Here is a 21,768-nt window from a genome sequence, read left to right on the forward strand (position 1 = left end):
CAGAGCACTGAGATTATAGGTTGTAAGCACGGCTCCTGGCCCAGCTACACTCATGCCTTTCACAGCTTCCTTATTTGCTACTTGGGGAGAAAGGGCAAGGAAAAACGTCTAGACCAAGCTGCTGTTGCCCAGGTCTGGACTAACCCAGCACCTTCCCCTCCTTTCACCTGCCTAGGCTGGCGAAAGACTCAAAATGGCTCAGCCAGTGGCCCTGACCAGAATTCGCGCAGATGCTCGCCACTGCTGACTGAGATGGGCCACGTCCTCCTGAAAGACCCCACGCAGCATACTCTGTCTAATGGAGTCAACAGGCATGAGCAGATAACAAGGGATAAGATAAGTCCAAGGGCCTGTGGGACAAGCAGAGGGCACTGATGACATCCTGGCATGTCATAGACTTTCCAGAGGAAGCCATGTCTCATTTGGCTTTGGAAGAGTGTACCAGGCAGTTAAGGGGTGCGTGGTTAGTGAGCAGTGCATTTATGCCATGTTGGGAGAAAAAAGTGGGGTAGGGTGGAGAGAACAAGTTAGCTCAAGTGTGCTGGAGGATGGGGGGGGGGGCTCATTGCCTAAGGACCTGTTCTATTGGAACCCAGAGTTCTCTAACAAGGGGAGGGGGGCAGGGGCAAGCTTGCAGCCAATGGGCTGACTTCAGAGCTTGTGGATGGTCTAAGGAGTAGCCCTTAACATCAAACATCTCCAAGCGCCAGGGTGAGCCCCAGTCATTCCGACACATTGCAGTTAGCCATTCCGGCCTCTGCCTTGCTGATAGGATTCATTTTCATGATCATAGATTCTATTTACAGAAAGCCTCCCAGCCAAACCCAGAGTTGGAGAATTACTTTGAGAGGGGTGGGGAGAATACACAAGATGAGGAGGAATTTCTGGCAGGGGTGGGCAGAGCACTCACATAGAGCTTTAGCCGAGAACTATTCCCAAGCCTCAAGGAGGAAGCAACGACCTAGGAAGGCAGCCACTTTATTACACAGTAAATTCAACCCTCCACACAGTAACACAAGCTCCTCTGCATCCCATTACCTGGGCCATCAGAACATCCTGCAATGATGAAAACGTCTCACCAGGCTGTCCAACGTAGAGCAGCACTAGCCACCTGTGGGCAGAAGTGTGGCTGCTCCAGGTGAAGAAGGGAAATGTGCATGTCAATGCTACCTTTGGCTCGAGGCTACCATAACAGACACCACAGCTCTAGGCCCGGGCCAGGGCTAGGGGGAGTGTGCTTCAAAAGCTAACCCTGGAGACAGAAGGAACGGCAGAAAAGTCCTGCCCCTGCTCCCTTGGACGGGGTGAGCGGGTGGGGGTGCAGCTGTAGCTGCTAAAGAAGGGGAGTCTTAGAGAGGGGGGACACCACGGGCACGCCTGATGAGGTTAGCCAGCCTCTTGGCCAGGCCACCCGATTTGGGCTCCTCAATGTGGAAGGTCCGGGTGAGGAGATTGTAGAAGGAGCCGTAGCACACGGCCACCACAGTGCACGTAAGGCAGATCACATTGTAGGGCATGCTGAAGTCAGGGGTAGGCAGGTTCACTAGCAAGGGCTCTGTGTAGAGTCGCACAAAGTAGCTGGAGCCATCAGACACCGGGAACCTAGATGGGAAAGAGCGGGTGAGATGGACTGGCTGTTCCTCCCTCCCTGCCTGCTCCCCACCTTGAGTCCCAGCTTCTACCACAGTCCCAGTTTCCAGATCCCAGTCTCGTAACCTTGTAAAGAAGCATCTCATAGGAAAGTGCGTGCGTGCATGCATGCGTACACGCGTACACGTGTACACACACACACACACACACACACACACACACACACACACACACACGTGCGTGCACCTGCTCAAAGGGGAGCCACCAGCACTGAAGGGAAGGGCTTGCCCTGCCTACTGCCTTAGCCTAACCTCAGCCTAAGCAGGTGTCCTCACAAAAATAAGTAACTTATTATACTACCGCCACCAGCCCCACCCTAATTTAGAACAATTACCCTTTGGACTATGAGCCAGGTTGTACATCAGGTGCTTTCTTTCTAAAGTCCCTCCACTCAGTAAGTAGTTCTCCTGCTGCTAATGCTACTAGTCTCTCCCATTTGTTTAAGCAGCAGCAACTTGGAAGCCTTTTTTACACCTTCACACACTTCACAGACCACTAGGATTCTCACAAGGGCTGACTAAATCTCACATGACTCTGGAAGGCCCAGGAGGCAGCTGAGGACCTAAGAGCAGGAGGGTGTGGTCACACTTACAAGGTGTTGAAGAGAGGACTCCCTTCCCAGTCCACTGGTTTGGCTGCTACCACACTGGGCACGAGAGCGCTGAGGACAGATGGGCTGCAGAGAAGCAGACAGACGGGCTAGGTTCTTTACCGGCTCCTTCCACCAAAGGGTCAGAGCAGAAGTGGGGGGCACACAGTCTACTGGGGTAGATCCCACCTGACGTAGAAGCCGTGGTTGGGGTCTGGTGTGTACTCCGTCCACTTGAGCAGGGCCCGCTCGAACTGGATGGAGACCTTGGTGATGGAGTTGGCTGGCAGCTGAATCAGCATCTCCAGGAGGTGGGGCTGCTGCCGGTCCTGGGCAGGTTGGTAGTGGATGTAACCTGGATGGAGGCAAAAGCCACCTAGACTCTGTTCCTAAAATCACACTACCTACACCTACTCCCCCTCTGCCATGGGACCAAAAGGAAGTCAAGCCAGGGAAGAAATGGGCTCTCAGAAAAGGGAGAACCTGATTCCAGGCAGCGATTCCAGGATATCAAGAGGCTGCTGCCACGAACGCTGCAGACCATCAATCTTCACATCACTAAAACTGGGGCATCTCGGTAGCGAGGAGGCTCATGGGTAAAGACACCTGCTACTGAGCCCAACAGCCTTGCTTGCTTCGACCCTTGGAACCCAATGGTGAAGGAGAAAATCACCTCCTGCAAGCTGTCCTCTGACCTCTTCACAGACATCCCAGAACAAAGACCCTCCCATAAATAACCAATAAATAAACAAGTAAATAATTGATTAAACTGGGGCACCAGATATCACCCTCTGATGTAATACAAGAGGAAGTCCAGAGTCATTTGGGAATTCTTGCCAAAAATATAGGCCATAAATCTAATCAAGTTTCTAAATCTAACACCAGCTCACACTAAATAGCGGCACAAGGACAAATCCAGAATGTCGAACATTCCTTACACACATTATATAACAGATGACCCAGTTTTAGCAAAGAGCACTTTTTAAAAAGTATGTATGAGAGAGCCATAAGAAGACCTCTTACTTTGTAAGTGAATTAAAAAATAACATTAAGCCGGGCGTTGGTGGCGCACGCCTTTAATCCCAGCACTCGGGAGGCAGAGCCAGGCGGATCTCTGTGAGTTCGAGGCCAGCCTGGGCTACCAAGTGAGCTCCAGGAAAGGCGCAAAGCTACACAGAGAAACCCTGTCTCGAAAAACCAAAAAAAAAAAAAAAAAAAAAAAAAAAAAAAATAACATTAAAACAAAAAGCTGCCAACTATTATAGATTGGTGTTAACACTTACCAACACAAGGTTCTGGGTTCAATATCCAGCACAATCATATTTTTCAGCAGTTCTTTTTTAATTATTATTTTATTTTTGTTTTACATTTATGTATGTATGTCTGTGAGTGGGTATGTGCACATGAGTGTGGTACCCAAAAAGGCCAGAAGAGGGCGCCAGATTCCCCCAGGAGCTGGAGTCAGAGGTGGTTGTGATCTGCATGAAGTGGACGCTAGGAAGCAAACTCAGGTCCTCTTACCAGAGTAGTGAGTGTTTTTCACCTGCTAAGCCATCTCTCCAGCCACCTCCACCACCAGCATCAATATTTAAAAGGAAAAGCTGGGTGGTGGTGGGGAATGCCTTTAATCCCAACACTCAGAGGCAGGTGGATCTCTGTGAGTTCAAGGCCAGCCTGGTCTACAGAGCAAGTTCCAGGACAGCCAGGGCTACACAGAGAAACCCTGTCTCGAGAAAAAAAAAGATAGGAAGTTGGAGATTACTAAAGGTGTGATAGGCAGGTGGGAACCTACTGTGCTTGGGTGTGTTCAAAATTCTCTAGAGTCAAAGATAAAACACAACCGAGCTTGAAAGAATAGGCCTATGCTCCTAGCTGCTTGGAAGGCTAAGGCAAGCAGAGAGACGAAAGTTCAAGGCCAGTGTGAGCAGCTTCACAAGACTCTGTTTCCAAGTGTAAAAGTCAGAAGAAAGGTGAGCATAACAGCAATCCTAGCAGGCCAGCCAGGGCTACGCAGGGAGACCCTATCTCAACAAACAAACAAACAAACAACAACCACAAAATAACAAAACAAAGAGGGCTGGGGGTATAATTTAACAGAGAGCACTTGTCTAGCATGTACAAGGCCCTAGTTTCAAATTCGATTCCCAATACTCTAGTAACAACAACAAAAGGCACAAAATTCCCCCTGAGGAATGTATAAAATATCCACATAGGGTGTCTGAAATACAGTTTTGAAAATATAGGTAACATGACTTAAAATTTCCTCAGACCGGGCAGTGGTGGAACATGCCTTAGTCCCAGCACTCGGGAGGCAGAGGCAGATGGATTTCCGTGAGTTTGAGGCCAGCCTGGGCTATAGAGCTAGTTCCAGGAAAGGCACAAAGCTACACAGAGAAACCCTGTCTCAAAAAACCAAACCAAACCAAACCAAAGTTCTTCAGTTTGTCCCTGGGATTGATGTCAGCCTCCTTCATCATCAGTACCGCTTGACTCCAAAGAACAGTGCTCTGGTGCTATGCCAGGCCCCCAGAAGGAAATATCAGCAACTGTCAACACTTCCTTAAAAAAAATAACAAAATTTCTTTTTTTTTTAATTTTTAATTTATTTATTTGGGGGCATGGTTCAAGACAGGGTTTCTCTGTGTAGCCCTGGCTGTCCTGGAACTTTCTCTATAGAACACTGACCTCGAACTCAGCAATCTGCTTGTCTCAGCCTCCTGAGTGCTGAAATTAAAGGTGTGCACCACCACACCTGGCAAAAAAAATAACAAATTCTAAACTTTCCCTCTGTGCTGGCTAGTTTTATCTCAACTTGATACAAACTAGAGTTCCCTGAAAGTAGGGAACATTAAATGAGAAAATGCTTCCGTAAGAACGGGCTGTAGGGCATTTTCTTAATTAGTGATGGATGGGAGGGCCCAGCCCATTGTGGGTGGGGCCATCCCTGGGCTGGTGGTCCTGGGTTCTATCAAAAGCAGGCTGAGCAAGCCGGTAAGCAGCACCCCTCCATGGCCTCTGCATCAGCTCCTGCCTCCAGGCTCCGCACTGTTTGAATTCCTGTCAGTGGTAGACTATGGCGTGGAAGAGTAAGCCAAATAACCCTTTGCTCCCCAGCTTGCTTTTGGTCATGGTGTTCATCACAGCAACAGAAATCCTAAACTAGGACAGAAGTTTGTACTAGGAGTCGGGTATTGCTGTGATAGATGTATTGTTTCTGGGAGGACTGTGGAAGGACTTTGGGCTAGAAAAGCCACTGAGTTCTGAGAGCTCAGTGGGATGTTCTATAGGAACTTGGAAGATAAGAAGGTTGTGAGCAGGGCAGACGATGGAGGCCTGGCTGGTGAGGTTTCAGGGGAAGCGAAGACTCTACCTGGCCTGTCGTGTGAAGAATCTGTGGTTCTGGTCAGCTGGAGCTGAAGAACTGACTGTGAGTAACAAGAGACCAGAGCCACTAAAGTAAAGTCTTTGCTTTTCTGGGACAATAAATGCTGGCCATCGGGGCTGAAGAACTAGCAGTGACTAAGAAGCGACAACATCATGGAGGTGACTGACGTCTTCTAGGAAGTGTTTTCTTAGGGTCAGCACACAGAAGCTGTGTTCCAGAGGAAGCCAAGGCTGTACCTTGTGCTAGGCAACTAAGTTTGGTCATATAAAAGTCACCTAGGTGCCGGGTGGTGGTGGTGCACGCCTTTACTCCCAGCATTTGGGAGGCAGGGCCAGGTGGATCTCTATGAGTTCAAGGCCAGCATGGTCTATAGTGTGAGATTCAGGACAGGCACCAAAACTAAACAGAGAAACCCTGTCTCGAAAAACCATAGAGTCACCTAGGTAGTACTGGTTTTGAGGTATGAAGGTGTCATAGAGAACACTTGGCTTGGCACTATGTGACAGGGTGAAGTCCCTGAAGAGAGCCCCAGAGAAGATATTGGTGAGAATGCAGCCCAGTGTCAGCAGAAGAAAGACCCCAGCATGCTGGAGATGCAAGCACCATGGGATGACCACCAAGAACAGCAGCAGCAGTGGAGGGGAGCAGCTGGAGCCTAGAGGACAAGCTGTGTGCTGCAGGGGTGGAGCCAGGGAAGTGACCCAAGCCCTTTAGAGGAGTCCAGAAGACTATGGGTGAATCCTAGACATTGGACATTGTGTTATTTATACTGCTGGAGTTTGGTTTTGCATTGTTCAGATTGTGACTATGTGTGGTTCTTCTGTCTTGAACTGAGAAGTATTTAATTTATTTTTGATTTTATAGGAGCCCACAGTTGAAAGACTTTATATTTTTTCCCCCTAAGACAGGGTTTCTCTGTGTAGCCCTAGCTGTCCTGGAACTCACTCTGTGTAGCCCAGGCTGTCCTGGAACTCTCTCTGTGTAGCCCTGGCTGTCCTGGAACTCTCTCTGTGTAGCCCTGGCTGTCCTAGAACTCACTCTGTAGATCAGACAGGCCTGAAACTCTAAAGGTGTGTGCCACCACCACCTGGCTAAGACTTTGAAATTTAAAAGAAATTGGCTATTTTAGAGAGATGGACCTTTCAAATTTGGAATGTTGATATTAATAAATGATTTAGGGGCAGAACAAGAAAGAAGAGATTCTGGCTTAACAGCGATATGTTTGTGTATCAAGATGACAAGGGGTCAAGCCCTTCACTCTCCCAAGAAAGCAAAGAGACCATAGACTCCGCCCTGCCAGCTTCTCAGCTTCTGTCTTAGACTCTGTCTGTCACGAATCAGAAGGACGTGATCACAGGTTCAGGGAGGAGGAAGTGAGAAGGAATGAAGCTGCTGCCCTTGGAATGCTCTAAGAACCATAGGCAGCACAAATTCCAGAAGTACAAAAGTATGGCTTTTGCTTTGTAAGTTACTTCTGGGACTTTCTGCTGTATTTTTAAAATGGTCCTTAACCCTCTCTTCCGCCTTCACAGGCCTTCAGGGGTACTTTGGGAAGTACTGAGAAGGAAGTGTGGAGGTCGGTCCTGAAGAGAGAAGGAGCTGAGGTGAACTGGTGCGTGTGTGTGTGTGTGTGTGTGTGTGTGTGTGTGTGTGTGTGTGTAATGGCCGGGGCTTAGCTCCTCACTTGGTTTGTTCTCCTTGCCCTTGGAGGTGATGGTGAGGGTGTGCACATACAGCCGCAGGTACCAGGGCACAGCATCCAGCAGCAGCACGGGGAAGGCCCGGTAAGGGTGGGAATTGTACAGCAGTGTGTTCAGCTCTCCGTTCTGCAGCCCGTAGCCACTCACATACCGCTGCGCGTGCAGGAAAGGTGCGGGCAGGGCTTCCGCTAGGAGAAAAAGAACCAACACTGAATTCCCTCCCCAGCTCCCTGAGCCAGACTCAGAGTCCCAGAGCAGGGAAAGGTGGGAAAAGCTCTGCCATAAGAACTGGGACGCATGGGCTCTGCAATCACCCAGCCTCCCTCGATCACAGGGATAAGATGACGACTACTACCTCGTGCTCACGTGTCCAATACTGTGTCCCCTTCCTGCCCACAGCAGCACTCTCAGGGTGCTTCTCCCTTTCCTTTTGGTAACAACTGTGATGAACTAATGCTACTCTTTTACAGTGTAAAAGTGGTAAATAAGATGGTATTATTTATCCCTCTATGCCTAGCACATGGCACAAATTCAAAACTACTTCACCAGCTAAATATACGAATGAACTCCGTATTTTACATTCATTATTACATCCCATCACTAGGTATTAATGTCCCTGTTTGTTATAGACACTAGGGCCCAGTGGAGGTAGGAACTGACCCAGTCATTAAGTTCAGAAGAGGTGGGTTTAGAACCAGTAACATGAATGCAGAGTTGGGTCTAAACCCCTATGAACTTGAAGAAAAGACATAAAACCGAGGGTCTGCACCCCTCCCCTCATCAACTCACCATTCTCTGGAGGTCTCTTCCATCTGAGCTGGAGGTTGAGGCTTCGGGAGTTACTGATCACAGCTGTGTCAAACAAGTCATAGACAGCATAGGTCTTCTGGGTGCCCAAGATGACATCCTGGTAGGTGGAGGTGGGAGGAGGGCTCACCTCCAGTGTTCCATTGTCCTGGCAACACAAGAGCAGTGCTCAGAAGCATGCAGAGGGGCAGGCTGACGTTGGGGAGTAAGTGTGCAGCTGAACCCCTGGGTACCTGGCTGTGGCCTGTGATGTCCACGTAAACTAGGCTCTGCGATGCCAGTGGGCAGGCCTCGGTGAGAGTCCGAGAGAACATGCGGAAGAGGGACCAGTCTGAGAAGAAAGAACGGGGCTGAACCAGGGTTAGGGTGCTTGGGCCTGTGTAGACAGAGCAGGACCGCGACAGGTGGGCAGAGACGACGTGCCAAGGCAGCTTACCTTTCTTCCCCTGCCCCGTGATGAAGGCATCAAACACAACTGAAAGCGTCTGCCTCAGCTCCCAGGAGACGCTGGTGCAGTGAGCATCCTGTCATAAGGACCGATGGTAGCCGTCATCCATCCACACAGCCCCACGACTAACTTGGACATAATCCCTGTCTGTCTGTGTATCCTCACTTCTACTGACTTGCTACTGTTCCCTACGGAGCACTTGACCCTGAGCCAGATCCCATGTCAATAGCTTTATGAGCATCAGTTTGATGAACTATTACAACCACCCCCAAAGTAGAATCTATTATTCTCATGTGACAGATGAGAGTGAGTTCCAGGAAATGAAATGATGTCCTCAAGGTCACGCCAGCTGGCGAGTGACTGAGCCAGCAGCTGTAATCACACGGTGCTGTTCCTGACTTTGTGCTCCACGATAGAGATTTATTGAGTGCTTCCCAGGCAACCACTCAGTTACCCTGGTGCACAGCCAATGCCCCACGCAATGGGTCCCACTTCTGCCTCTCACTACTCACCCAGCCAGAATCAGCCAGATTGACCTGCACTGTCTCTCAGAGCCTCTGGATAACACCTATGCCCATTCCCCATGGCTTACTCTGCAGATAGGACGGATATGCACTGCCTGGGAATGGTAACTGGTGTGGAACAAGCGATCTGCCTTCAATAGCACCGAGAGACCTGCCTGGAGGAGACAGGAAGAGATACAGGGCTGGTCAGTACCCTCCATGGAGCACTTGACATGGGGCACAGATTCTCTTAAATACACCCTGGCCGCCAGGCTGTGAAGGGACACCCGCCAACTCCCTTCCCCTTGTGGGACTCCCACCCACCCACTCACCCACCCACACTCACCTTGGAACTACAAGGCAAGAGCTTCTTCCATGGGGTGAGGTTCTCGGTGCAGACAACCTCCCGAGGTAGCACAGCATAGCGCAGGAAGTAGTGATCGGTGTCTGAGGGAGACAGAGGTGTATCGAGAGTATACCTTGGTCCTACTCTCCAGGAGCCACCCTCCAAAGATGTGGGTGACCTCATCTTCTCCCTGTGCCACTCTAGTACCACTGCCAAGTGGCCCCACCTCCAGTCAGAGTAGGCAATGCAGACAGCAGTTTCACGAGGCGACCTGCACACCCATGGGATCTAGGATCTAGGCCAGCTGTGGGAGAGGAGCCCGCGGGGAAGGAGGCAAATGTTGGGGTAGAAGGTAGAAGGAAGAAAGACCTCAAGGGCTATCTCACCATTGGCCAGCCCCAGAGGTTTGAAGGAGGCAGTGGGAGTGACAGTATTGGTGGAGTCGATGAAGTTGAGGGATGCGCAGAAGATCCCCGAGAGGACATTGCTGAGCTCCTTCCAAGATTTGTCCACACTAGACAGAGACACACACCGACTTACTGTCCCGTGGTTATGCCTTTGTAACTCCAGATCTCGTGTGACCTCCTTCCTACAGCCACAGCTAACTGCCAAGTCATCTCCACCGTGACCAGACGATGGGAGTCAGAACGTCACTACCCCTGCTCAGTGATGCCCCTGCCTCACCTTACCTCCTTAGCCTCTTCTCTGGGCATCTTGGCAGCTCCGTAGGTCTTTGTTCAAGTGGTTCATCTTGCCTGGGAACACTCTGCTCATGGCTTTCTGCTGCCTTCAAAGTTCTGCCCCATTCTTGTCCCCCTCCTCCAAGGAGCCTTTTCTGCTCTCCTCAAGCACACTGTTCCTTTGCTCTGTTGTGTGTCTGAGCACTCAAGACCCTACCTAATTCCCTTTTAGGAGATGGCTAGGTGGCGGCAGCCTCTTGCCCTAAGAGCCATGCTTCATTTGGTGTGCGTAATACCAACCCATACAGCATTCAGTACATTTCAAAATTACTTGTTGATATTTGAAAGTCAATTTTCATGCTGAAGTCTGATCTCTCTTGAAAGCGACAGTCTGAGCACATCAGACCTCCGCTGTCATATGGAAGCAATCCACAGGAAGTGAGCGGTGGCTGTCCACTTCAGACTGTCACACAGGCTCTTTCTCGGATCTGCCACAACACTACCTCTCCCTGTCATTGCTCTAGACCTGGTAATATTTGTGCTATGGATCCCGACAGGGTAGTTAAGGGGCAAATAAAACATCCTGAAACACCCTTCTCACGCCAGTGCTTCACCAGTGGTTTTACTCCTTCCGTCAGTGTGCTATTCCACAAATGTTTTGTTAGGCACGGTTATTATTTTTTAAAATACAAATGAATATTTGTCTAAAAAAACACCTAGTTTACCAATTATTTGTGGCTTTAATGCCAATAATAGGCACCAATCACCTGCTATTTGCCTCTTTAGAGAAATGCATATAGTTTCTCAGACTTGAAAGTATTCAGGATAGAACGTTCACTCAGCAAAGTAAAGAACATCACTCTGTGTTAATGTAATTTCTTTGTGTTGCACGTGCATGCACACTGATGCACACAGCTGCAGAGGCCAGAGGTCAACATTTGTCGTCTTCATTCCCTCTCTAGTTTTTTTTTTTTTTGGGGGGGGGGGTGATTAGAGTTCTTATTGAACCTGGAGTTCACTGATTCAGCTAGACTGGCTTGTCCAGCAAACCTGTTCCTCCTGTCTCCACCTCCTCCTCAGTCCTGGGTTTACAGGCCTGCTTCATCAGCTCGGCTTTTTAGGTGGGTTCTGGAACTTATGACCCTCAAGCTTGAGTGGCAAATATTTTATGAGTTGGCATCTCCCCAGCCCTGTATTACCATTCCTTACTTCCAAAATCAACTTGGTGGGATCGCCACCGGTTACAGCAGCTAATCCCCAAGGGCACAGCAAGATGACAACACCTTCCCCTGCCACACTCCCTCCATGGCCTGTAACAGTCGCCAAGATGGGAACTCACTCTGTGACAGTGTCTTGGAACCAGACCCAGAGCTCTGCACCGGATGGAGCCTGCAGGAAGGGGGGCCCCCAGTATCGGGTCCTCCAAAAGCCTTGCGTGAATGACAGGTGTAGCTCCCGCAGAGAATACTTGGAGATCAGCTGCCCCAGGGCTTTGGGGAAGAGCCTGTAGTGAGACACTGAAGAAACCAGGGCAGGTGAGTGGCGAGCCGGGCCCCGCCCCCAGACACAGCTCGCTTTACCAACTCAGGAAGGAGTCACAGAAATTTTTCTCAGGTCCTGAACTCACCGCCTTCCCGCTGCAGATCCGAATCCCAACGCGTACGGAACTGGAATGTGGCGGCCACGTCGCCGGACGGCAGGGGAGTGATAACAAGCTCCTCTCTCAGGCTGTCGCGTGGGCGCTCCGCGTGGCCCCAGCAGCCCCGTACCACCAGCAGCAGCAACAGCACAGCGAGCGGCATGGCCGCCGCCATGCCTGCGGCCGCTTCCGCCTCCCAGCAGCGCCCGCGCCCACCAAAGCCGGCATCCAATAGGAAGAGCGTGTGAGGAAGGACTTCCGGTGACGTCCCGGAAACCGCAGTGCGGTTACCGGAGGGACACTGCGACCCGGCCACAAATCCTGGAGGTTGCGGACCGGGGCGTGGGCTTGTGGCGGGGAGAGGCGGCTGGCCTGAGGGCCCACGCACCTCGAGGTGTTTCCACCCCCTAGGGAGTGTGCAGTGTGGCCATTTCGTAGTTGAAGGAACGTACTGAGAAACCCCAGTACCGAGGGCTGGGATTACAGGTGTGAGCTGCGAACGTCGTGTCGAGCAACTCCTACAACCCCATCCCCGTGGTCTTTTATTATAAATCATTTAAACTGTATGGCAAAGTTGAAAGAATGAGCAGCTGTTAAACATTTTTCTCCAACCATGTACATCCATTCCATTAACACGTTATGGGTGAACACCAGCAAGTCCACTCACCTATCTTAGCTTTGATGCCACTACAGAGTAAATGTCACACACAGATGTACTCCATTCTCAAGAGTTCGGTTTTATTCACATTTCTCTCTTGTAAAATCAGCTGGGGTTTGGATTGATATACCATTGTAACCCCCAATCTTACACAAGATATAGAACGTTCCTAAGACCTGGGACTGGGGATGTAACTAACTCGGTGGTAGAGTGCTTAGCATGCATGAGACCTTGAGTTCACACCCAGCATAGCAGTGTGTGTTGGGAGGGAACCCCCAAACTTAAAACATAACAGCCAAAAGTCCCACTTCTAGAAAGGGGCTAATACCTTTTCCTTGTCAATGTCTAGCTCTAGAACACATTCTAGAGGCAACTAATGTTCTTGTAATAGATTGATCTGTTCTAGGACTAAACGTAGTAACTTTTTGTCTGTTCTTTCTCAAAAGAAATGATTTTGAAACCACATTGTGCATACTGAAGGCATAGCTTCATGGGAGGGAGTTGGCTCTACATCATCCTGTCGTCTCCAGGACACAGTGCTATGTGGCCTCATGTTCCCACGTGTCTAAGGCTTTCTGTTTATTGCTATGCTGTGCTAACATTGTGTAGATAAGCCAGTTTCTCCATTCTGTTAGTGGGCCTCAGAGTTCTTGGCAGTTTGGGGTTGATTATAGTCTATACAAGTTGCTTTGTAGATTTGGGTCTATCATGTCCCTTGGAAGAATATTTAGGAGCAGGATGGCTGAATCAAAAAGAAAGTGTGCTTAGTGTTTAGTAAGAAATGGACCTTTCTCCAAAATCTGTCATTTTATTTGTCTATTAAAAATATGCAAGTTAGCTGGGCAGTGGTGGCGCACACCTTTGATCCCAGCACTCAGGAGGCAGAGGCAGGCGGATCTCTGAGTTCAAGGCCAACCTGATTTACAGAGGGAGTTCCAGGACAGCCAGGACTACACAGAAAAACCCTGCCTCAAAAAACCAAAGTAAATAAGTAAATAAATAACAACAACAACAAAACCCAAAAACCAAGTTCTGGTTGCTCCACATCCTACTAAACATTTGGTGTTTTTAGGTTTTAGACTCAGCTATCTGGATGGTCTCACTGTGGGACACTGCATTCATATTCTTGTCATTCATTCATGTATCTGGATGGTCTCACTGTGGGACACTTTGCATTCATATTCTTGTCATTCATTCATGTATCTTCTCTCATGAAAGATATGTTACCTTTTTTGTACACTTTTTTTTAAAACTTTATTATTGATCTGTGGCTGTTCCAATATTAAACTGATTTGTTTTTTCCACTTGCCCTCCGGGAAACACCTTCGTGAAGGATTGTCAACAGACTCTTGGGTGAATCTCACAACTATATTTCCAGGAAGAGCCCAAACCTGGTCATAGGAAGGCCTGCCAAGATAGACTCCAATAAGAAATGAATTGTTAAAAGATGACTTTAGGGCTTTAGTGATGATTTGTTGGCTAAGAGTACTCACTGCTCTTCCAGATACCTGAGTTTGGTTCCCAGCACCCACGATGGCTCACAACCACCTCTAATTCCAGCTCCAGACTCAATGCCTTTAGCCTTTGAGAGCCCCTGAATTCATGTGCACAAGTCCATATGCATACACATACACATACATAACTAAAAATATATAATTATTGAAAAAATGACTTCATTCTCCCACATCTGGCATTTCCGATTCCATTAGACTTGCAGTAGCAAGGGAGAGACTAGATGTCAGGGAAGGGCTCAGAGCCCTAATCTGTGTACGTATGAACCAACCAACCTGAGGGTCACTTTTCCTCATCTGTAAAAACCTACTTTCAGGGGGATGGAGAGATGGTTCAGTGGCTGGAAGCACTTACAGCTCTTGCAGAAGACCCGAGTTCGGTTCCCAGCACCCACCCTGATTGCCCAACTGCTTACTACTCCTGCTCTAGGGCATCTGGTGCCCTCTTCTGGCCTCCATGGATACACATACACAAATAAAAGGAATTATTTAAAAACAAACAAACAAAAAAACAACCCTACCTTTCAGGGTCATTGTTAACATGTTGGAGATTAATAGCCCTATGTCTTCAAATGACTTTATCGGTTGAGGGCCATCTTCATTTAATAGATAAGGAAACTAAAGTATGGAAACTAATTTAAGCTCACAGTGTGTGATGGAGCCAGGAAAAGTGGCTACATTACCAGCCTCCAAACGATTTCTTACAAAGGAAGCTGCCATCATGGTTATTTCAGTTTATGCTGTTTCCTCCTGGAATTGTCCCCCTGCTCCTGTAGCAGGCCAGTCATCCGTGCAGTTGTACTGTGGCCTTCACTGTGTTCCACTATCTGGGGCGTGTCTGTTCTAGAAGAGCTCTTGGTCGCCTTGGTAGTTTTGTTGTCTGTACAAATGCCAGCACATTGTAGGGATACTCAGTCATATCTAAATGAACAGACATGATACCGCAGTACTGTTGTCCTCACATTACCATGCTGCTGGCAGGATTCTGCACACTCCTGGGGACTGTTACAAGGTGAGGTTTTAGTGACTCTCCTGACCTGTGACCCCTTGTGTTTCCTCCATAGCACAAGGTTCTGCAGAGATGAGTTTAGTCTTCTTCCCTCTCCGCAGTCTGTTCGGATGTCTACCCAGTAAGCCTTGCAACAGAAAGAAGCCACACTGTGGCTTGGAAGACTGAACGCTGGGCTCCTTAATTTGGAGTTGGCCCTAAATCAGCATGTTGTCTCCAAGGGTACTGTGTAGCCTGAGGAAACAGTCAGCTGTAGATGAAGCCTCTGAAGGCTAGCCAGACCCCTGTGGTTTGGCAGAAGGAGAGGTCATTGTCCCAACCAGGAAGTGGTCTTGTGGTCCCATTGACCCTAGTCTTTTCCAGACAGAGCTGGGACTCATACTAGCTCAACTGGAGATTTCCCAGGGACTTACAAACAAGTCTATTTCTCAAGGGTGCTAGAGATCCCTCCCCCAAGAAGGCTCCTGCTCCAAACTCCACAATCTTAGCATTGTGTCTAGAGAACTAAAGGATTTATTGGAATGTTGATGGTAACCAAGCAAGTACAGCTTCTCACCATTCATCCTGAGGAGTGGTGGTGGTCCCAAAAAGCCCTGTCAGAGCTTGGTTAGGCTCAGAGGCCCATCAAGAGAGGTAGAGCTTTGCTATGCTCAGGGAAGGTGGGCACAAACAGGGACTGTTGTCTGTATGCAGCAAAGTCATAGGCAACTTAGAGAAATTCTAGGGGTTAACCTAAGGCCTAACTTAATAGATGATCTCAGCTTGGACCCAGAGACCTTTGGGCAGAGGGTATTTATGCTACAAGTTCATAGAGACAGGGAAAAGCTGAAGGACACTCTAGCTTCTTTGGAAATGCCACCAATTTCTCAGTATTCTTAGGAATAGTAACTTACAATGGCTTCCTGGAGGGGAAAAAAAAAAATGAAACTGTAAGCAATTGTCCCTCAGCCGGAAGAGCTTTGGGATTTAGGCTAAAGGTCACTGGTCCTGCAGGTAGTAGTTTGATATGTGAAGGGAGGCACGTCTAATGACTTTTTAATGTAAAAAGTGAACTAGAGATCCTTAAGGCTGTGTCCTAAAATTTCTTTCATTTGGGCTATAGAGATGGCTCAGAGGTTAAGAGCACTGACTGCTCTTCCAGAGGTCCTGAGTTCAAGTCCCAGAAACCACATGGTGGCTCACAACCATCTGTAATGAGATCTGGCGCCCTCTTATGCATACATAATAAACAAACAAATAAATAAATAAATTTCTCCATTCGACATTTCCTGGGCAAGTTCCTTCTCACTATGGCCTCACTTCCTACCCATGCATTGATGAATGCATACTTGTTATGTTTAGTTTTTCAGTCGAATCCTTTAACTCAAATTCCACACTCATGGACCCAGGTGTCTGCTTGTCATGTTGTCTTGGATGTATCAAAAACACTCAAACTCAATACATCTAAAACAAATTTATTACAATTTTCAGCCCAAACCCTGCAAACCGTCCTAGAGGATGAGATACACACAATGCTGGTACCTTTGTCTCCTTCCTTTCTAATTCACCCATTAGGAAGGTTTCCAGGTTAGCCTCTGAAGTCTGAATCTTCCACCTTTGTCTACCCCAGCACTTCTACCCTGGCTCCTGGCTCTTATTTAGGTGAATGCAATCATCTGCTTTCCAGGCATTGATCCCCTCCAATCAGTATGCCACAAGGGGCCTCCAGCATTTCTTTCTTCACTAGCTTATTCCTACTTGTTATTCAGAGCTCCGCTCCAATGTCACTTCCTGGAGGGAGACTCCCTGGTGACCTCTCTGAACAGGCTGGCTGCTTTGTGGCACTACTCATAGCTGCAAATTTATATTTGGGCTTCACTACACTGAGTTCCACGACAGAATCCAATTTTTCTTTTTTCTTTTCTTTTCTCTTTTTGGCCAATACTGTATTTATGTTTTACAGCTGTTAAATGCCAGTATGTAATATTTATGGAATGATTAATGACAGTTTATTTACATCCTGCTCCAGCCTAAAAAAGGTAATCACCCCTTCCTACTGGACCACCATTATCGCTTTCATACATTACTGTATTATTATTTGTCTGTCTAGAGCCTGCCTTCTCCAGTATATTTTCTAAACTGCGGCCAGAATTAAACAAGCAAGTCCAACTGATGAACCAGCCTGCTTCCATCTTAGGCTTGAAAGCCATCTTATAGTAAAGACAAGTAAGGTTCATTCCTATTTATGATTAAACCTGTCTCTCAAGCACTGGGCTGTGCCCCACCTGTAACCTTAACTACAAATGGTTCTGCACTGCCTGATCCAGGAAATGGCAACCATGTCTTTGTTTCAAAAAGTTGTAATGACCATTTTTGCAACCCTACTTTTGTTTCAAAAGGTTGCAATCACTACCTATTGTTATGACTGCCTTGTTATGACCACCTTGTTAGTTATGGTCTTTGCCTGCCAAACCCCCTTTGGAAACCCCATAACCCTGAGCTATTAAAAACCTTATCTTCCCCATGTCCAAAACTGACCTTCTGAACCCCTCCCGTAGGGAGAGACAGCCTGTATACACGAATAGAAAAAGTTTGCTTTAATTGCTTTCTTGCTTTAGTTAATTTGGCCATGATGATTTAGGTCGGTGGTCTTTCTCAAATTTTTTTTTTTTTTTTTTTTGGTGTGTGTGTGTGTGTGTGTGTGTGTGTGTGTGTGTGTGTTTTTCTGAGACAGGGTTTCTCTGTGTAGTTTTGGTGCCTGTCCTGGATCTCATTCTGTAGACCAGGCTGACCTCGAACTCACAGAGATCCGCCTGGCTCTGCTGTGCACCACCGCCGCCCGGCTCTCCTCACATCTCTGAGATTAACACAACCACTTCTAATCCTTCATTATTCCCAATAAAGTCCAAACTCTTTAACATGACCTCTTACCACGCACACTGCTAATGGCTACTATCCTCTTGCACCTTAGTAGCAAACCCCTGACTGGTTGAGACAGTAGAGTGCCCTAGAAAAAGGGGTACCTAGGCTTCCCCAGATGTGTTTTTCAGAGATGTCAGCTGGTACTGGAATCTAAACGCACTGGCAACTCAGTGATTTGAAAAAGTTACTGTCTTTTCAAAAGCTAGAATCTTCTCTTCTAGAAAATGCTGTGTCAAAGTGTCTATAAAATGTCTAAACGCAAACATTTTCTGTTACCAAATTCTGGGCAATGAAACAGAAGGGGGACCATTTCTTACAGCTTTCAGGTGAGAACAGACCCCAGGCTGGGCCCTCTTTGCCCATTCGCCATTTCTTCTCTTGTTTTCTGCCATTTTCAAAGCCATGCTGTCTGATGCTTTGTCAGCCATCCTAAATATGAGACACGGGCAAGAACTGATGTCATGTGCCTTGGGTGGCTAGGGAAAACAACCCAAAAAGCAGCTCAGTGCTCAGTTCCTACGGAGCTTCCCCACAGCCCCGTGGTTTGGACTTCTTTAGTATGAGGAAATAATTTTGTATCTTAAGTCATGATCTTTTACTAGCTGTCAAACTGAAACCTAATACAGGCTTCAAAGCGTTTCACAATCTGACCTTTGTCAAGTTTACCTCTCCCTGTATATTTTCAAATCCAACAATTTATCCAAACTAAATGCTTTTCAGTGTCTTTACGCTAATCTCTTAGTCTTTTCTTCTTCTGCTTAATTTTATTTTTTATTTTTGAAACAGGGTCTCATGAAACCCAGGCTGGCCTCAAATGTCATGAAACCACAACTGTCCTTGAAACCCTGATCCTCCTGCCTCTCCACCTTATAAGTGCTGAGAATACATGCGTGCATGCCCCCACATCCAGTTTCTCTTTCCATTTAGTGTTTACAAGCTGCAGCTTCTCCCTGGATGGGATCCTCTCCCTATGCCCAGCTTGGCAACTCCCAATTGTCCTTCAGATCTCAGCTTAAAATATTTCTTCAGTTTTGTTTCCTGATACTAAAAGAGGACTTGATCATGTTACTTACTATACTGATTTTCTCCACCACAGACAGTAAACTCTGTGAAAACAATGAAGTACTTCATCTTACTCAGAACTCTATTCCAACTGCCTCGCAGAGATATTAAAGTCTTAAGTTTTTCTTGACTAGATGGAGTAAATGAACGATGGAGATGTGGCAGAGGTTAGTTAAGGACGGCAGCTTTGGTAACTTTGCAATGAAGAATGAGCTGAAATGAGTGGTATATTATAGTTTATTATTTATACTATACCCTCTTCCGAAAAGGACTTAAAGAGGCAGGATTACTGCAGTACAACCTCACAGCGTGCCAAGTGGAACTCCTCAGAACTTCCCTTCAGAGACACTGACTTAGGAGACTCTAGTGGAAGACTACAGGGTCATTTGGGGGCAGGAGGGGTACTAAGAAAGCAGTGGCATCTTGTCCTACCTCATCTTCCCGCTTCTCATTTGGAAGTCCTACCACAGAAGAAAACCACTGGTGGGAGGGTTGTAGCAGGAGAAAGTTAGCAGAAAGCGGGGGAAGGCTAATTCTCAGTCCACCATCGGCCATCCTCTCCTCCCTTTGTGCTGATGGCCAGGTAAGTGTCCGGTCTTCTCCATGTGCTCTGCGGGGCCTGGGACTTCCTCCCACTGAGAACAGCCAGACTGATCAGTCTTCAAGAAGTCCACTGCTAGCTGCAGGGTCCGGGCTCTGCCCCACCATCATCCCCGTCCTCCTCATCAGACTGTGCCAAGGGTGTGTCTGCTCCCCCATCACTTGGATTTGGACTGCGTAGGTTGGACGAGTCAGAGGACAAGGAGGAGGTTCGGGATGTAGTCCTGTCTGGCGTGGGTACCGGCAGGCTCAGCCCCTCTGAATGGCTGTCCACTCCTATCCAGAGAGAAGAGCTGGTTAGGACCACACACAGGGCTTTAGAGAACTCAGAGATGTATCTGGCCAAAGAAACTGAAGTAGAAAGAAGGGTGGGCACCTGTCCAGAATTACTTCCCCACACAGTAAGAAGCCAGGATAGGACCTCCAGCCCCTTCCAGATCACTGTACCATCCTATGTGCTGGAATCAACCCAAGAGCTCAGGCTCTACCTCACTTCTTCCTGAATGGCTGTAGGCATGTCATTTTCCCTATCCTAGTCCTTCCTGTGAAAAGGACACCTACATTTCTAAGTTTTTACGGTAAAATCTTAAGAATGCCTGTAGAACATCTGAGGCCATCAGAAAATAATAGCAATTTGTTTTTTTGCAGACAGGATCTTGTTCTGTAGCTGGCTTCAAAATCACCATCATCCTGCTTCTGTTTCCTGAGGCCTGTCATTAGACGAAGCTAGAAGTCTCGGTAGCAGTTTTAAATAAGAGTATGTATCTTACACATTAAGCATCCAGGATTGGGAGCCAGATAAGAGTTTGAATACCAGCTTTTCCATTTCCTGCCTATGTGAGTGAACTTTTCTGAGCCTAATTTTCTTTTCTTTTCAGTGCCAAAATCAAACTCAGGGTCCTGTACCTGCCAGGCAGGCATACTATGTATATTATGCTTCTGAACTCAATCCCTAGCCTCTAATTTGGAGACAGGGTTTCTCTGTGTAGCTCTGGCTGTCCTGGAACTCATTCTGCAGACCAGGCTGGCCTCCAAATCACAGAGATCCACCTGCTTCTGCCCTGAGTGCTGGGGTTAAAGTCGTGTACCACCACCACCTGGCCTCTAACTTCTTTCTTTATGAAATGAAGAGTCTACTCCCTATCTTCATAGAACACTATAAAGATCGAGAAGGGGGCTAGAGAGATGGCTCAGCAGTTAAGATCACTGGCTCCAATTCCAGAGGACCTGGGTTCAGTTCCCAGCACCCACATGGCAGCTCACAACTATCCAGTTCCAGGGGATCTGACACCTTCACACCAATGCACATAAAATGAATTTAAATAAATCATTAAAAAAAGATAGAGAGAAAATATGTGCAATATTAAGAACCCAGTAAACTGTTTGGTAAAATTTAGTATTATGACTAAAATCGCTTAGGTTGTCTAACAGGATCATTATGTTTTACATTATCTTAGTTATGGTAACTACATGAATTTCACAAATATAAAAATTTAAAAGCTAGATTAATTAGCCGTTCCTAGACCAGTTCCTCCTGAGAGTCAACTTCCCTAAATCAGAACAGCCGGCTGTTTCTCTAGCAGAGACACACACTTCCAGCTTCTACTTAAGAGTCTTTCCTAGCTCAGATGTGCAACCTCATTTCTGGGCCCAAATATCCAGTTCTGGCCAAATGGTACCCGGGTCCCCAAAGCAGAGAGGCATACCAGACATCTGAGGAGTTGGTGGAGAATCCTCACAAGGCAAGAACACATCTGCTCCATCCTGATCCGCAAGGTCAATAAATTCCACCTGCTCCAGTGTGTCCACATTCACCTCCATGGACGAGATGCTTCCTATGGGGGCTGCAGATGAGAGAGGCCTTAGGGCAGGCAGACCAGGCCAAAGCTGAGAGGACGGTCAGCCTTGCCTGTAAGGTCCTCATTTCAGTTTACTGGGCCACAAAAACAGGAAGGGAGATAGCCCCCAAGATTTGAGAGCCAGAGGGACATCTTCCCCAACCTACCCTAATTCTATTCCTCAGGACTCGAAACTCACGTCTTTGTGACTCGAGATGCAGATGGGAGAGCGGGAAGACGAACTCTGTCTCTGGCTGTAAAATGTCCTCGAAGAATTTCTGCCGCTCCCTGAGACGCAGCTGCTGGCGCTCCAGGGCTGCTCGTGGATTCGGGTCCATGTCAGCCCCTGGGGGGTAAAGAAGCAAGACAAAGACAGTTGTGGGGATGAGAGGGAAAGAAGTGGGAGCCGAGGCACAAGGAGCCCCGTGGGAGCCAGCATCCC

The 21,768-nt window shown here is 47.8% G+C and overlaps 3 protein-coding genes and 1 long non-coding RNA gene across 4 annotated transcripts in view; 1 reads left to right on the forward strand and 3 right to left on the reverse strand.

The window, feature by feature from the left end:
- Nucleotides 1-962: 962 nt before the first annotated feature.
- On the reverse strand, nt 963-11,990 carry Pigt (phosphatidylinositol glycan anchor biosynthesis class T). The gene is made up of 12 exons (XM_006970993.4): nt 11,736-11,990; nt 11,448-11,625; nt 9,815-9,942; nt 9,429-9,529; nt 9,172-9,258; nt 8,568-8,655; nt 8,365-8,462; nt 8,114-8,279; nt 7,309-7,512; nt 2,429-2,594; nt 2,243-2,326; nt 963-1,602 (listed from the first exon to the last, which is right to left on the reverse strand). The coding sequence occupies exons 1-12, from the start codon at nt 11,920-11,922 to the stop codon at nt 1,350-1,352; spliced, it is 1,740 nt and encodes a 579-aa protein (XP_006971055.1). The 5' UTR covers nt 11,923-11,990; the 3' UTR covers nt 963-1,349.
- Nucleotides 11,991-12,087: 97 nt separating this feature from the next.
- LOC143273072 (uncharacterized) lies at nt 12,088-20,324 on the forward strand. The gene is made up of 2 exons (XR_013050946.1): nt 12,088-17,130; nt 20,137-20,324. It is a non-coding gene; the product is annotated as an uncharacterized LOC143273072 (long non-coding RNA).
- Dbndd2 (dysbindin domain containing 2) lies at nt 19,108-21,664 on the reverse strand. Its single transcript, XM_006970995.4, has 3 exons — nt 21,526-21,664; nt 21,195-21,332; nt 19,108-19,764 (listed from the first exon to the last, which is right to left on the reverse strand). Exons 1-3 carry the CDS (start codon nt 21,662-21,664, stop codon nt 19,565-19,567), a joined length of 477 nt encoding a protein of 158 aa, XP_006971057.1. The 3' UTR covers nt 19,108-19,564.
- The window catches only part of Sys1 (SYS1 golgi trafficking protein), a 32,600-nt gene continuing 32,365 nt past the window's right edge, over nt 21,534-21,768 (reverse strand). Inside the window, exon 4 of the mRNA XM_042276784.2 lies at nt 21,534-21,672. Within this exon, the coding sequence (XP_042132718.1) occupies nt 21,666-21,672 (7 nt within the window). The 3' untranslated portion in view covers nt 21,534-21,665. The remainder of the gene's footprint in view (nt 21,673-21,768) is intronic.

The sequence above is a fragment of the Peromyscus maniculatus genome, chromosome 4 (assembly GCF_049852395.1).
Source record: "Peromyscus maniculatus bairdii isolate BWxNUB_F1_BW_parent chromosome 4, HU_Pman_BW_mat_3.1, whole genome shotgun sequence".
In the NCBI taxonomy this organism is placed as follows: domain Eukaryota; kingdom Metazoa; phylum Chordata; class Mammalia; order Rodentia; family Cricetidae; genus Peromyscus; species Peromyscus maniculatus.